Consider the following 16,902-nt stretch of genomic DNA (forward strand, 5'->3'; position numbering starts at 1 on the left):
ATTTTGACAATATTCACTTTTTTTAAATGTTTTTTTTTATGTTTATTTTTGAGAGACAGAGAGATACAGAGCACGAGTGGGGAAGAGGCAGAGAGAGAGGGAGACACAGAATCTGAAGCAGGCTCCAGGCTCTGAGCTGTCAGTACAGAGCCCGACTCGGGGCTCGAACTCATGGACTGTGAGATCATGACCTAAGCTGAAGTCGGATGCTCAACTAACTGAGCCACCCAGGCGCCCTGGACAATATTCACTTTCTCACATATAGACTTCAGTATAAATCTAATGCTCATAACAAAATGTATTAAACTGGAAAGTAATATTGGATAATGGAATAATTAAAATTCTGATTTCTCACATAAAATTAAAAAAATTCAAACAAAAAATCAGGAAACCATGATGAAAATTACTACACTCAAAATGTTTCCTGGTAAAATATGTATACTATTTCTAGTGCGTTTTACACCAAGATAGATTTCTACCAGGCGGTGTCTAAACGGTTTATGCATCATGAGTGCCACTAGGTGGCACTATAAGCTAAATGACTTTAGGAAACTACAATCAACTGATTTTTTATTTTCAACTGAATGAAAAAAAAGGACATTTCCTAGACATTTATGAAATATATGATTAGGCTCGCTCCAAGTTATAAAAAATGTTATTCTACATTTTGCCTAAAATTTTCCATATTTTTCTAAATTATATTTTATTTCTTGAAGATTTTCATTACAAAGTCAAATTAGGGATTAGGATTAGGAAAAAGATTGTGTTGCATACCTAATAAAGGGAAAAACAAATGAGGCTCTGTAAAACAGAGAGATAAATCTCAAAACTGATTTATAAAAATATATTAATTTAAAATCTAGGTAACCAGGTAGGATGTTAGATAAACATAATTCTTGAATACTAAGATATAGATTTTTAACTGTTAAACAGAACATATAAATCAAACTGCCAAAGTGAATATGGAACATATTATACAAATATTTAGAGATAATTCTACCTGGTCATACTGCATTGAACATGAATGAGATCAAATTATTGCATTTCCTTTTAATGTTCAACAACTACAAAGACATATAGGTAGGATGCAACATTGCTCTCAAATATTTTACAAAATGCTCCAGTGAGATTTCTTCTACTGTCCTCAGAGATTCGTTAATGTTCCTGTTATAGGATCCACTGCATTCATTCCCGGAAGAGAAACCTAGATCTTAAGAAAGAGAAACATGGCCCTGATTTGCTGACCTGTAGAATGTGTGGCTTGAAAGCCTTTTCTTTGAACAGATGCATCAGAAATAAACCGAACAAACATTTTATTTCCGGTGGCCACAAGGGGCTCTGGTATCTTGCTGCCACATAGTCGTCCAAGAATTGGTGATTTTTCTGTTTCTCCATCAAATACTTCCAAGTGATCATAAGCACACTCTTGATGCTGCTCAATCTCAAACTCACTAAAGGCCTAGTTAAAAAAAAAAAAGAAGAAGAAAGGAAAAGAAAAATAAAAAATCACATATCACTCAAAATGGGTTCTTTCCTTTGGAGCAGAAATACAGATCAATAAAACATGCTCAGGACATATAAATAAAGAAATCCATGTGGAGCATTACTGAAAGAGTGTGAAATCAACATGATGTAAAATCTCTGCAAAAACATAAGGAGGAAAACAATGCAATAACTCCAGGTGAAATTCTACTATTCAACTATTTCAACTAAATCTATGACAATCTACTCCAAAATATAGACAAATTGTAATCACAAAGTGACATTTTATTCTGAATACAATTCTAAGTTTACACTGAATGCATCAGAAAACAAAAATTGAATTTTAACATTTTTAAATTGTTTTAAAAAGTTGAATCCTCTGGTTTTGATGATCATAAACTATTGAACATCATATACTACCTTGGATGTATTTTGTGTACAAGTACCTTGGGACACTTAAGCAGAAAACCTCTTACAGTTATTGTTATATCTTCACAAAAATTAAGCACAGTAAATTTTAATAGGATAACTAAAAGGGAATTTTCACTATATACTTCTTTATTTAGATCCTACAAACCCATATTATTAGAGAGTCCTAATATGATTTTAGGCTACATTATTGTTAATTTACTTTTAAGATAGATGGTATACTTATTTTAATATTTAGAGTCTTGCCAAGTTTAGTATGCCTTTAAAAATTATTTTAATTTTCCTGCGTAGTAATTTTTATGTATGAGTCTGAGCAATTAATTATTTTTTTATACTTGTAGCAAGAATTACTATCAAACTCCACTCACTGGGCCAGAAACCAGTGTTAGCGAAAGACTCGCCCTCATGTAGCACACTACCTACACTTGTGAGTTCATCAGCCAGCCAGCGGCCTCACTTCCATGCTTTAACAAAGTACAGAAGCAAATTCTTAAAATGAAAATTCATTAAATGTATAACACATATTAAACATCACAAAGGAACGTGTAATCGAGACAGACTGAAAATAGTAATGTCCAAACTATTAATAATTCCAGGAATTCTAGGTTATTTGCCATCGCCAATTAAGGCTTTTTCTTTTCCCTGAGAAAACCATCATGCCTTCAAGAAATAAACTATAGCTTCCACTAAAGTCTATGGAGCAAAGCTAAACAAAATAATAAGGGAAACAACACCAAAGAAAGAGAACATGTACTCAAAAAATTCACTAATGTTGCTGTGGTCTCTGCAGCTTAAAATATTTGCACAAAACTTTTTACAGACATGTATTTAATGCAATATGGTGAAACTGTCACAATTCTAAGTTTAATTAAAACCATCAGTTTTGTAATTTTGAAAGAAAAAATCGACTAAGAATTAAGAATGGTTTTCCTTTGGTGCTGACCACAGTTATCTATCCCTTAACACGTTGCCGTCTACTATCACTGACTTCGGAGGAGTAAGGGAAGAAACGAAAGAAGCAATTTATATTAATTAGGGAGGAGGAGAAACTAATGGAAGCTACTTAAAAGAAGAAACAAAAGAAAAGAAAGAGGTCTGATCTCTGCTGTTGTATATTCCTCCGCATCCTACTTAAAAGTATAAATTAAAATGTTGTAACCAACGAGCCTCAGAGAGTCATTATGTATTATAATTATAATGGGTAAAAAGGATTGTTCGCTGCATTCTACCAAGACACTGGATAGTGTGAAAAAGATTAAATAGAGCACAAAGAGTCTTACTGGAAACAAATCAACAAAAAACAATGCAGAAAGATACAGTGAACAAGGAGACTTTAGCAGAGTGTATTTATCATGAAGTACAACATTCAAAGCAGGGTGATCACTGAAGTTTTCCCCTTCTGGGAATTCTGGGGTTCTCTGCAATCCAGTGGCAGAGAATGGAGTAGAGCAGACGCAGTGTATGAGTGATATAGAAGACTCTGAACGGATGGTCGGCTGGACGTCCATTCGTTTACCTGTCTACCGATTCCATGTTTATGGCCAACCCCACGGACGGAAATGCTGTAAAAGGAGAAGGCCAACCCTTCAGGTTTTCTGCATCTCATGAGACGGTACTCAGTCAGCTTCTAGGACTTTTGTGACATATACACAGTCTCAGTGTCAGTTTGTGACTGTTAAGAAACCAACAGGAGAAAACTGGCTTATCCTCGCTTAGAATTTCTGCGGATTAAATATGAAACCAAGCTTCTGAATTATAAGACCAGGGTTATTTCAAGAAAAAAACAACAACAACACTGTTTCAGGAAAATGACAACATCTGAAAACCATTGCATGTTGAATAACTATCTCTTTTGAATGTGGTTTAGAGTCATTCATCTAAAAAGACCAGAAAAACTTACTGTGAAGAAGTGAAAATTGTAAGAACGACAGGGGGTGCGGATGGGGGTGGGGGTGGGGTGATGGCATTCTCAAGCATATCCTGTGAGTAAAAGTTAAAATGGGATCAGAATTTACAGACCACACATGTTCAGTCCATTGAAAAGTAAGTGAATGAGATAACTAAGTGACTATTTCACTCCCTAATGAAATGCAGGATGTCTGGAGTGAATCATAACATCTGTTTTACAGAACAGAGCAACACCACACAGAGTGGCAGTGCGCTTGTGGGCTGGGGGCATACTGACACCTGGTTTGGAGCCAACTGGCTCCCGCTTTTTATCAAATTACTAATGGAATCGGACTGACTCTGGAAGAGTCAAATTAGGCAAAAGTTTTGCAGCTGACATATTCCCAAGTGATGCAAACAATTCTCCTTCATTAAGGTCTTAGTGACTTTTCCTCCTGGAATTGGTAGCAGCCTGTTAGTTCATCTGCAAAGATTGGGTGGTCCTTTTCCAGAAGTCAGTCTAACCCAAATGCTTCCACACAAGCAAAAGCGTGACCAATTCACATGCCGAGATCTCATAAATCTGGCCTTTCATATCATAGAGACATTCACATTAGAGACCTCCATATGTAGTGACATTGCCTCAATAAAAAACATTTCTAGGCCATTGAAAGGTATTACAGGGGTCCATGGGACACTGGGAAAACCTCAAAAAATATTTTTGTAGAATTCCTAAAGATACAGTGAGACACACAGTTTATTATTTTCTTTTATGATGCGTCCTGAGCCATGAATATCTATATCTAATTAATGCAGAATACGGAGATTTCCAGCCACCAGGAATCAATGTCACAGAATTGCTTCCCTCGCACCCCCGAAGACACTTAGAATCCCCAAACATCCTTCAACTACACAATGGTAACAGGACAGCTAAGCAAAGCTGATGTATGGAGCGGTAAGAAAGTCTGATTTCTGCTGAAACACTGCCCTCTTTTTTGGTACTTTATTTTTCTTAGGTGTTTACACTAAAACTTTATAGGCATTTTAGTATTCGAACATTTAAACCTTACTCATTCCATGATTATATTTCTATGATTTTAAGGTTACTAATCTAAGTTTAAAAAAACAAAATAAAACAAAACAAAAAAGAGCAAATAACCATGAGCTCTCATCAGAAATACTAATGGATTTCCCACAAGGCAAACCAAGAGCTTAAGGAGTCTCATTCAAAAGAAATAAAATTGAATTCTAATTTTGGGCTGTGGAAAGAATAACTATGTGTTTCTGGAACTCCCAAGCAAGCCTAATCTACCTAGCTGGCCCCCCGCCAGGCTTCCATATGCAGCCTCACATGAACATCTGTAGAGGTACTTTGATTGAAAATACAGGCGGTGGCTAAAGGGTAAAGTCATCCTGAGTTGCCTTAGATATTCATAAAGGACAAGAAAATAAAATGATAGCATTCAATGCAAAAATAAAATTTAGCCAGCGTGACCATTAAAAGCGAGCGAATGAAAGACGCTGATGCAATCTGAGCAGCTGTGAGATAAGATTTAGCACTCCCTGGGCCCAGCCATCCTTCGTCTTTTCCTGTCTTCGGTAAGAACTGTCAGTTGGTTTCCCACAAGATACTGGAAGGAGTAAAGGCCACTGGGAAAAATGGCAGCATGGAATACAGACCCTAGCCTTCTGATTCAAATGACCTTTCTTCCCCCCATGAGTCCTCTATAGCTGTGGTCAAATACACTTTCTGTGAATTTATAGTGGAGAATTATGTAACATTTGTAGGTGCTTTTGTTTTCTAAATATCCCATATCTAAAGCTATAAATTGCAACTATATAACTTCGCCAAACTCCAGGATAGGATAAATCAAATAAACACGACATGAGCACATATTGCTATATGCTCCTGTGCCTGGAATTTTGTTTCTGTTTTGTTGGTTTGTTTTTGTTTTATTTTCTATTTAATGTGGAGCAATTCAAAACATTGAAAAAGTACCAAAAATGTAATGATGAGTCTCCAGAATCAAGACAGGAGGAAACCAGGAGTAAAACAGATCCTTGTCTTATTCATTCAGAACTTGATCTCTTTTCTAATAAGAAGACATTTTTCCCCCCAACTACCTTTTAATCAAGGTTTCTTTCTATTGTAAAGCTATTATCACATAGTCAGCATCTCCTAGTTAAACACACACACAGAGAAAGCAAATGTATTAGTTTCCTATTGCTGCTGTAGCAAATTACCGTAAATTTAGTGGCTTAAATGACACATTTTCACTCCCTGTCAGCTATGAAGGTTAGACGTCTAAAATGGGTGAGCAGCACCAGACCTTCCAGAGGAAGGTGATGATCTGTTTCCTTGCGTTTTGCTCATCTTCTGGGGGCCGCTCTCATTCCTCGGCTCATATCCCTTTCCTCCATCTTCAAAACCAACAGTATAGCATCTCCTCTCTGATCTCCTGCTCCTGTCTTGTAAGCACCCTTGTGATTACATCAAGCCCACCCAGATAATCTAGGATAATCTCTCCATTTCAAGATCTTTAATTTAACCACAGCTCCTTTTGCCACATAAGGTAACACGTGCACAGGTTCTGGGGATTAGGACACGGGCATCTTTGGGGGATGAGGAACATTATTCTGTCTACCACAGAAATTAAGAGCTAAATATTTCCACCCTCTGTGATTTCAGGGAAAATAATCACAAACAATGATGGACTTCATGATTTCAAACCCTTTTACCCTGACCTTCTTAACAAACTAGGTAAATTCTGCCTGGCAAATCTAGTTTTCAGGCTGTTTTTGCAATTAAACAGTTACTGAAACACAACCACGTCCATTCATTCGTGTACTGTCTGTGGATGCTTTCACACCAAAGCAGCAGGTTAAAATTGTTGCAACACAGACTACACAGTCTATGAAGTCCATATTATTTCCTATCGGCTCTTTAAAGAAAAGGTTTTCTGACAAATAATTATTAGCTGTTAGTTTTAATTGTTGGTACTGAATTTCAACTTCATAAGGCTACACAAAAACTTGATCATGGTTCAATTACCCAATAAAAAGGTATATAATTTTTACTATTGATCATTGTCATAATTATAATTGCTATTTGGATATCATATATCAGTGTTTATTGGCTTTTACAGGGCATTATGCCAAATACTTAATATACAAGTTCATTTGATACACTTACAACATTCCTAAGTATTATCTCCAATTTCCTATCTAGAAATGGAGACTAAAAGGATGAGTATCTTTCTCAAGTATCATCTCAAGATGGCTAGTAAGTAGAAACCTGACGTTTAGACACAAGTCACTTTAAATTCAAAATATATATGGTCCTAATCTCTCTTTATTTCTCTGTTGTATGTTCATTTTACTTCATCATTATAACTTTGTATTATTAACATTTCCCATTGAAATTAGTATATATGCACACATATGTAGCAATTATGGATCTTTTTTCTCTCTGATGCAGGATGCTAAAATAAATAAAACAAAATAAAGTAAAAGGTACAGAAAGAATCTTGGGCTTGAAGGTCCTTAGACCCCTGCCAGCTTTACACACTTGCCAACCCCCCTAAACTGCATCCTTCTCCACAAGTGTCATTTGTGAGCCCAACTTGAGATGATATGCATGATTCCACTTTGAAACCATTAGGCATTATACTGACATTAGTTCTCAGTGCTCTTTAGTCCAAGCATGATGTTGTGAGGCGCAAGAAGTAACCTGTGAAGCTACATTTTATTATCTGGAGAGCACTCTTAAGAAAAGGCAAATTTGAGAACATTTATGTTTTTATTTGTGGAATTACGTATGAGAGAGTGCCTATTTTACAACTTTTTAAAACACACTAGCAGGTTCTCAGGATCCCAGCTCTCCAGCTTTCATGTCATGATCTCACAGCTGGTGAGTTCAAGCCCCGCATTGGGCTCTGTGCTGACAGACCCTGGAGCCTCCTTCGGATTCTGTTCTCCCTCTCTCTCTGCCCTTTGCTTGCACTCTCTCTCTCTCTCTTTCTCTCTCAAAAATAAATAACTATTAAAAAATATTTTTAAAACATTTGCCTTTTTAAATTTTTTTCTTGTTTTTTTTAACGTTTATTTTATTGTGTTTTGTTGTTTTGTTTTTTGAGAGACAGAGAGAAAGTGAGCAGGGAGGGGCAGAGAGAGATAGAAAGAGAAAGAGAGAGAGACACACACACACACAGAATCTGAAGCAGGCTCCAGAGTCTGAGCTGTCAGCACAGGCCCTATGGGGGGCTCAAACTCATAAACCGTGAGGTCATGACCTGAGCCAAAGTTGGATGCTTAACCAACTGAATCACCCAGGTGTCCCCCCCACTCAAAAAAATTGCCTTTGAAGATTTTCTGCTTGTGTATCAGGTGGTATATACTACAACCGAATAGTATTCTGGCTATACATTCTGGACTCTACAGAGTAAATCTGTCAGGAGAGTACACATCATCAAGCACAGGAGAGTGTTTGTTTTAAGCCATGAGGCTTTGGGTTAATTTGTTACAAAGCAATAGATAACTGGGGCGCCTGGGTGGTGCAGTCGGTTAAGCGTCCGACTTCAGCCAGGTCACGATCTCTCGGTCCCGGAGTTCGAGCCCCGCGTCGGGCTCTGGGCTGATGGCTCAGAGCCTGGAGCCTGTTTCCGATTCTGTGTCTCCCTCTCTCTCTGCCCCTCCCCCGTTCATGCTCTGTCTCTCTCTGTCCCAAAAATAAATAAAAACGTTGAAAAAAAAAATTTTTTTTAAATAAAAAAAAAATAAAAATAAAGCAATAGATAACTAAAACAGTATATAAAATAGTTGCATTAAAATGCCAAAAGCTTTAAATTTCTGCATATCTGTAATAAACTGACCACTCCTTATATATAGCTCCGCCCTTATATTATTGTACACTAATATATATTAGATAGGGATTATCACAATATGAACCAAAAGAATATATTCATGATAAGTAAATATTATGCACAAGAATGCACATATCTCTCAAAGGGCGTTGGATTTTATTATTCGTTTTACTCCATCATTCCAACACTGTCTAAATAGGCTCGATATTTGTAGTCTTATATATAAACCAAATTAACTAAAATATGTTTATCTCAAACACAGAGAAAGGTTGGTTTTACCCACAAACGATTACTTGCATGTCAGCCAATATAACTCAGTATCAAGTTAAAGGAATATTTGTGCTAGAAAGAACAGCAGGTCTCTTAAAATTCACAAATATGGTAGCTTTCTTTATATCTCATGAAATTCTATTTAGGAATAATTTCCTTTGCTTCTCTATGAATACGTGAAATATTTAGAAATGTTTATTTTTCCATGCAGCCTAAGTAAAGAAGGGTAACAATATATGAATTGTAAAGAAAGCTTCAAGATGCACCGAAGAGAGATCAAATGTTTTCCTTACTTTTTCTCTTTGTCTTAGCCCATAATAAAGAGACTAGCTTGTAGCTAAGTATCTATCAGCAGTTCTTGGCCTAAGGGCATTAAAAGATTCAATAATTTTTCAAGTTTCCTTGGAATTCATTTTCCAAATTCAGTTTGGGTTTCAGTTCTTCCATGAAAATTAAGAATTTCAAAGGAACCAGGCAAAATGCATTTATCTGGAACAATGTATCTTTTTGATAAAAATCTCCTATATAATAAATGTCTAACCATACAGGGAAGTGACTGAATGGTGTGATGTGGAATTATAAACAGTGTGGGCCAAACGTCCATTGGTTGCTACCTGCTACAGATGGTGATTTTGGTTTTAAAGTAGATTAGTTAGTAGTTATATAACAGGGAAACAATGACAGTAAACATAAGCAATAATGTTGAAATAGTAAGAATTAAAAACTATAGAACTGAAATATCACTTGAAGTTGGTAGCTAATGTTATGACGCACTTTCTAGTGATTCTAGCTCTTAGAGTGTATTGAGAGTTAGGTTTTGTATGAACACCATTTATAGGATAAGGGAATTGGAATTAGTATTATGTTTCAATGCAGAAACTTTGGGGTGTCAGTAATGTGTGTTTAACAAGCTGTCCAGGTAATTCTGATGAATGCTAATATCTGAGAAAGCCTGGCTTTAGACCATAACTACACCACAAAGATCACAAAGTCAAATGCAATCAACATTTGCCTAGAGCTTCTGTTTTCTTTCTGGGAAATTCCTTCTTAGGATACGAGTAGGCATGACTATTGTTGACAAACATGCTTTATGTTCTGACCCTCAAGTGGAATATCTGCATGAAAATTAAAGCTTGCAATTTGTGAAGGAATATACTGTCCTAGAATTGGAAGGGGTGTTCAATAAGCTGAAAGGTATATAACTAAGAAAGAATAAAATACTGTCGTGTTTAAAATTGGGGTAGATCAAGAGTTCTATTTCCTTTTGGATATAGATAGCTGGAACTAGTGTTGCTTCTACCCTAACAACAAGAAAAACCCATGTCAACTTTAAAGATCACTTTGCTGAATACGTCAAAGAGCTGATGTCATTAGTCAACCAAGTAATATGCAGTCCACTGAATCTCAGACTCCTCCAAGGAGAGAGGAGACATAAACACCTGTTCACCAGTGGCAGACCCTGAAAGGAAGAGATGCTGGGTGCCATATAACTAGGTAAGAAGTCTTTACAATAAACTGGTAGAGGTCAGGTGTGGACTAGGGGAAGAGTCCAGAGCCCCTGGGAGCTGTAGACATAGGGGAGTTTGCACCCACTTGCAGTCTCTTCTCCATGGACCTCAATCTCCTGCTCATGAGAGAAATTGTGGGCACAGCAGGAGAAGGCCAAATGCTTTCCTCAGTGTTGCAGGCTTGGAGGAGGAAAGTGGTCACTGCCATGAGCAAAACCATGAAGCCCAGAGGCAGCCTTTCTCTGAAAAACAAACTGTAAACCTCTGGGAAAGGGAAAGAAAACCATCACCACCAGGGCAAGGACAAAGACTCACGGAAGCCAGGGGAAAGGTAAAACAACAATGACAATGACAGAAAAAAAAAAACCAAACAAAAACAAAAAAACACAACACAAGGAGCCACTTTTTCCCCTGGGGAACTGCTGGTCACAGGTTCTTAAGGCAGCAAGAGTAGAGACTTGCTACCACTATAGAAGGTCTTCTCTCATGGAAGACCAACCAGAGATAGAAGATGGAGTTTGGTCACCACAGAGAGAAGAGGCAGGACTGCTGAGGAAGGCCATTTCCAAGACCTCAACAATCAGGGCCTGTTTAAGGTGCAAGCTGTACCAAGACAACGGAGAACCCCTTGCCTTCCCCACCGGAGCAGCAAATACCAAGTAACAAGAAACTGGGGGAAGGAAAAGTATGGAGAGAGAAATAAGTCATGGTGGAGATGAACAGGGAAGCTAAAGTAGCAGTACTGCAAAAATGCCTCTGAAATCCCAGCCTCCAATCTAAGAAAAAGGTATTCAAGGCCAATGTCGCATTGAAGGTGATGGTAGGAACTAGAAAACCCACACTCAGCTTTACTGACTAGATTCCTCAACACCAGCCCCTGCTGCACCCACACATGTGCTAACAGCCTCCAGAAGAGATGTGTCTACTTCCAGACATAAAGTCTCTACTGTTATCCACATAATGTCTGGTATTTAATAAAAATTATATGACATACAAAAAGGCAAGAAAAACAAACCAAAAAAAATCGCACCACTAACAGAGAAAATAACCAACAGAACAGAATGAGACATGACCCCTATGTTTAAACTATGAAATGGAATTTAAAGTAACTATGATTAATATGCAAAAGATTCTAGTAACACTACAGACAACATACAAACAGTTGGGAAATTTCAGCAAAGAGATTGTTATGGACTGAATTGTGTTCTCCCCAAATCCATACATTCAATCCCTAGTTCACAGTGTGGATGCATTTGGGGATAAGGCTTTTAGGGAGGTAATCAAAATTAAATGAGGTCATACAGGTGATGCCCTAGTCCCATAGGGCTAGTGTCCTTGTAAGAAGATAAGAAGGCACCACAGCTTACTGTGTCTGTGCATACACAGAATAAAGTCTACCATAAACTGAGTGGCTAAAACACACAAAAAATACTGTCTTATAGTTCTGGAGGCTAGAATTTCAAGATCAAGGTGCTATCAGGTTTGGTCATGCCTCTTCTCCTGGCTTGTAGATGGCCACTTCATTGCTCTGTCCTTACATGGCCTCTATTCTGTGTATGCACAGACACAGTAAGCCGTGGTATCTCCTTAGGAAGAGGAAGTCTAAGGATATCAGTATCCATCTAAAAAAAGGGCAACTACGTGATGCAAAAATGACATTCCACAAGCCACAAGGCAAAATTAATTTTATAAAAAAATACATATGCTTTGTTTATGAGGCATACAGAATGGGCACAGCCAGTGCTATGCTGGGTTTAGGCCGATAGTCATTTTATTTCTTTCTTGCTGAATTTCTGATGTATTTTTGTTCATTTACTTTCCCCATTTGCAAATATCATTACCAATAACATGTTAGGAAATAGAGCCTACTGTTTTGCAGTAACGCTGATAATGCCTTTTAAAGCATCCAGGATAAGAACACCACATGAGAGCTACATGGCTGTCATTGCTGTCACCTTGATCTAGGAAATCAGGGATTTATTTAGTGTAAGAAGGAAAGCATAAGAAAGAAAATATTTTCCAGCAGCCCACTAATGCAATTCAATTAAATAAACATTCAACTTATCTCCATGTGCTAGCCACAAAAGACATGGGCAGTCCACTTAATAGAAAGAAGGATGAGCTCACTTACTAATTTGATCCGATGGCCAGGAGTGGTACTGATTTCCCACGTGCATTCCTTCCTGCTCGGGTACTTGTCTGGCCAGTTTGGACTGGTGATGAAGCCACTTGGACTGTGGATCTTCTGTTCGCACTCAGCTGTGCCAACAACGATAATATAAGTCAGTCTGGAAATCTAGCCCAGGGTTGGTGTAGCAAGAAAGTAGCCCATTTACCCACTATCCCGCTGAAAGATTTTCCTCAGTACTAACTAATCACCATGCCAATCTCTGTTATCACAGGCATCTGCCTTGGCAAACATGTTGCTGAGCATAATCAGGCAATGTTTGTTTTCTTGCTCACATGAAATTGTTTACAATGAATCAGATAGATGCTTAAAAAAATGAACTATTTTAAATTGCTAGATCTGAAAGCTCAGATTTTAACAGAGCAACATATACTGACATCAAAGCTATCAACGCTTGGCATGTACAAAATATTTGAGTGCAATGCCGCAAACGGGATTCAGTGGACTACACCATTTTCAATTCATTTTTTTTCCCATTGGCAGAAACATCATTTACAGCTAATTGACATCAGTAAGCCATTTTATGGATCATGTCTTTACATTTTCCCTCACCCTTAGTTAAAGTAAACACTTGATATCTAAATCATAGTTTTAGCTGCTAAACTAAATGAACCCTAATTTCATCAAAGTAAAATGAAGCGTTAAGGGGAAAAATAACTAAACAGCTGCTAGTCATGGAAATAACTTTTAAACTAATTTCAAAGACTATTTCATTCATTTAATATGAAATTTCTTTTATGTTTTTCACAATAAAATAACCTTACCTTAAAAGAGACTACTCCACATTGTTTATATCAAACTTCAAAAACGTTTAACATCAAAAAAAATATTTAATATCCTCAGGCTGTGTCCATTCTCTGTAATTTATGAAGCAGCACCCTACCCATTCTAACTTAGACTGGGAGTTTTTTTGTTGTGTATTAAGTTTCCTATGAAATTCTTTCTTGAAAATATTTAAAAATATTTAATTTTTAAAAATATTTAAAAATAAGCAGAGAAATAAGGTATCTAAATTGTATTTGCTACTTGTGAGCCACAGGGTGTATTCATACTTTGCAAAAGCTCTTTTTTTTCTCTGAATTATCTTCCAATGCTGTGAAATAACTGGACTATTCCCCAGCCTGTTTATTCAACAAAAAACTTTACTCAGTTACAAATATCAGTCTTCATGGGTTTATCTTCTCATATAGAAAGTGAAAAAAGGAAAAAAGAAATTCTTGTTTGCATATGATTCTGGGTAATATCGTTAGCTCAATGAAAAAGCAGAAAAAATAACCCTGACATGTGACAATATTTGAAAGAAACTGAATGGAACAAGGGTCAGTTCAGGATATCCTGTACAATTCCAATGTTAATACAAAGACCTGCTATCTAACCGTGATTCTAGCCAGGGACGTACCAATCTGTATGTGCTAATAACTAAAGTTATAAAATCTGCCATGGTAATTCTTTCAAAATGGGCACAAATCCAATTTAAGTAGAAAATTCAGGAGCAGACCCTCTAAGAATGAAATCAGAACTGAGTAACTATTTCTTGTTTCCATCTAGCTCATACTGGTTAAGGAGATACAGATAATTGTTCTTATAAAATTAGAATATTTTAAGAGCTTAGGACCAAAAATGAATAGACTAATATTGTGCTATTAGAATGCTTTTTTTTTTTTTTGGCCAAAATCATGACTTAAAACTTTAAATGGCACCATTTTCAAATGTCTTTCCTCTGGTAGGCATTTGAGTTTGATACTACTGGTATTTACAGTGCCATCGCTCATGTAGCATAGATGAGATATTTTGGGGAGGGAAATTAAACCAAATGCAAAACATTTAGCAGAAGTTAAGTTTAAATGTGGAGACTGTTACAGGGTCTGTTCTACAAGGACCTGGGGATAATGTGGTGCTTTTCTGGCTGCCAGATGGCATCACAGCCACTTCTATATCTGTTTATACAAAGTTATTCGAATGCCACCCGTGTGTGAAGTGTAGAACTTTTGGGTATTATGAAGTTTCCATTAGTAGGCTTGGATATCTGAACACCGTACATGTTTTTTTTTTTTTTTTGACATTTGAACAGTCAACAATGATATTACTCATTGATATGATTAACTCTACTTGGAAGCAGTGCTTTACCCAAAGTGCATGAAATTCTGGATGTTGTCAAGAAAAGAACACTCCCTTCGTACCTTCCTTGCAGTCATGTTTATTTTCATGCAGCACAAATCCATTACGGCACTGACACATGTAGCTCCCCATTGTGTTGACACACTCATGTTGACACCCGCCATTATCCTTAGAGCATTCATCTTTGTCTGGTGAAAAGATAACCCCACACTTTAGTAAGTAGCTTTAAAAACAAAGGATATCAAAGGGGAGTCTTTTAGTTGCAGTTAACGCTGGCAAAGGGTAAACTAAGTTACAGCTTTCTTTGTTCCCAACATAAAAAAATAAATAAATAAGTAGAGTGTCTTAGTTTTACCCACTCCTTGTTTAGCTTGGAGCCTTAGACCATGAATTGAGTGTCTATGACTATTGGCTGTAGGATGACAACCTGTAGCCTTACACTCCGATGCTGGAGTAGGAGTTTTGAGTAGGAGAGAGGAAATGAATGGATCTTTCTCCAACTAATCTTAAACATTTATTGCCAATTTTTAAAAATAAATAAAATTGTGAGTGGTTTGAATAATTGCAAGAACTGGCATTTAAGTAGAGGGAAATTCTTTAATATGTTAGCCATGGTGTATAGACAGAGGCTAAACAAGGTTCCAAAACTTGTGTATAATCACTTTAAAAAAAAAAAAAATCACTCAGCATACCTACTGCAGTTGATTTTTTTTTTTGTTAACTTTGCCGTTACGGTTAGCACTAATGAATCTGGACACTTCATAACAGTCCAAGACAAAACAAAATAAAACAAAACAAAACACAAGTATCATTAGATTATCCTAAAGAAGTAACTTAACTTACATAGTTTAAGCAAATATACTCCAGTAGACCAGTTTATTAATAAGTAATACCCTGAAGAGGCTTTTAGTGTGCTAGAAGCAAAGGTTAGAATAGGAAACATGAGCTTTAAGAAATAGCCAACAAATTCACTACAGGGAAAAAAGCCAAACTAGATTAGCAGGCAGTCAATCCAGTGAGAGGCATCAGCCACCATACTATGTCACTCAGCTGTCATTCCATGGCTGGCTTGTCCATTAAAGTCAAAACTGGCAGATTGCTCCTGACACACACAGATGATGACACATCACTCAGACTTTCATCACTCCCACAGCATAGAGAACAAAAGGACACATGACAGTTATATCAGAGGTTGGCTAAATTCATAATTTATACTGTCAACTGATTTTTCTAGTGAGAATTTGTGAGCTCATGGTGGCACCCAGATAGCTAAAGCTATTTTTGTATTTTTATCACATCAATATTCACTCTATGGAAATGGGTTTAGGAAAAACTTTTTTTATCAAAGAATCTGATAGTAATTTTTAAGGATGCATCTATTTTTTTTCACTTTTGGAGACTGATTACATGACATAGCACACACATGGGATACATTCATGTATTGGTAATATCAGAATACTCAAAATGCATACAGACAGTCCCAAAGTTTTAAGGAATGTATAAGAATCAATGTATCTGTGATTTATATGCTATCTTTAATACCTCCCCTACACTTTTATTACTTACTATGTAGCCTAAGAAAAAGAAAAAAGAGTAGAATAAAGACAATTGTTCTCTAACAGTGCATCAACATGTATAAGAAATCAGAAGTTAATATAGAATTAGCCTTCTAAAATTAATTTTAGAAAAATTTAAAATCATTTCAAAGCCCCACTCTCTTAATTGTGTCAACAGGGAAAATTATGTTTATGAGTTATGAATGACTTCTGCAAAACAGGGGGATGGCAAGCCATACTTCTTACCAGGATGGTGTCAGCTAATTTTAATGTGACTTTCCAGAGACTCTTTAGTTAAGATGCTTCATATGTATACACACATATGAGTGGATGTAGAAACTCACTTCATCTTTGTTAAATGGAAATAACCAAGTTAAAATTTCTGGTGCCAGCATTACTTACTCTGAAACAGACACGTATTTCCCATGAAAATGTTTAAATAATGAATGTCTGGTGTACTTAAAACAAAACTTGATAGAGTGAACTTTAGTTGTACTATATGTCAACCAGACATTTTTTTTTAAGTTTACTTATTTATTCAGAGAGGAAACGGGGGGGGGGGGGGGGGAGGGGGGCGGGCAGGCACAGGAGAGGGGGAAAGA

General features: G+C 36.7%; 1 protein-coding gene and 1 non-coding gene across 2 annotated transcripts in view; both read right to left on the reverse strand.

Annotated features, from left to right (window-relative positions):
- The window catches only part of TLL1 (tolloid like 1), a 213,543-nt gene that overhangs the window by 11,937 nt on the left and 184,704 nt on the right, over window positions 1-16,902 (reverse strand). Inside the window, exons 17-19 of the mRNA XM_047857627.1 lie at window positions 14,807-14,932; window positions 12,570-12,697; window positions 1,246-1,459 (exon numbers count right to left, since the gene is read on the reverse strand). Of these exons, the coding sequence (XP_047713583.1) occupies window positions 1,246-1,459; window positions 12,570-12,697; window positions 14,807-14,932 (468 nt within the window). The remainder of the gene's footprint in view (window positions 1-1,245; window positions 1,460-12,569; window positions 12,698-14,806; window positions 14,933-16,902) is intronic.
- LOC125165079 (small nucleolar RNA SNORA62/SNORA6 family) lies at window positions 2,245-2,392 on the reverse strand. Its single transcript, XR_007151965.1, has one exon. It is a non-coding gene; the product is annotated as a small nucleolar RNA SNORA62/SNORA6 family (small nucleolar RNA).

Source organism: Prionailurus viverrinus, chromosome B1 (assembly GCF_022837055.1).
Source record: "Prionailurus viverrinus isolate Anna chromosome B1, UM_Priviv_1.0, whole genome shotgun sequence".
Taxonomy (NCBI): domain Eukaryota; kingdom Metazoa; phylum Chordata; class Mammalia; order Carnivora; family Felidae; genus Prionailurus; species Prionailurus viverrinus.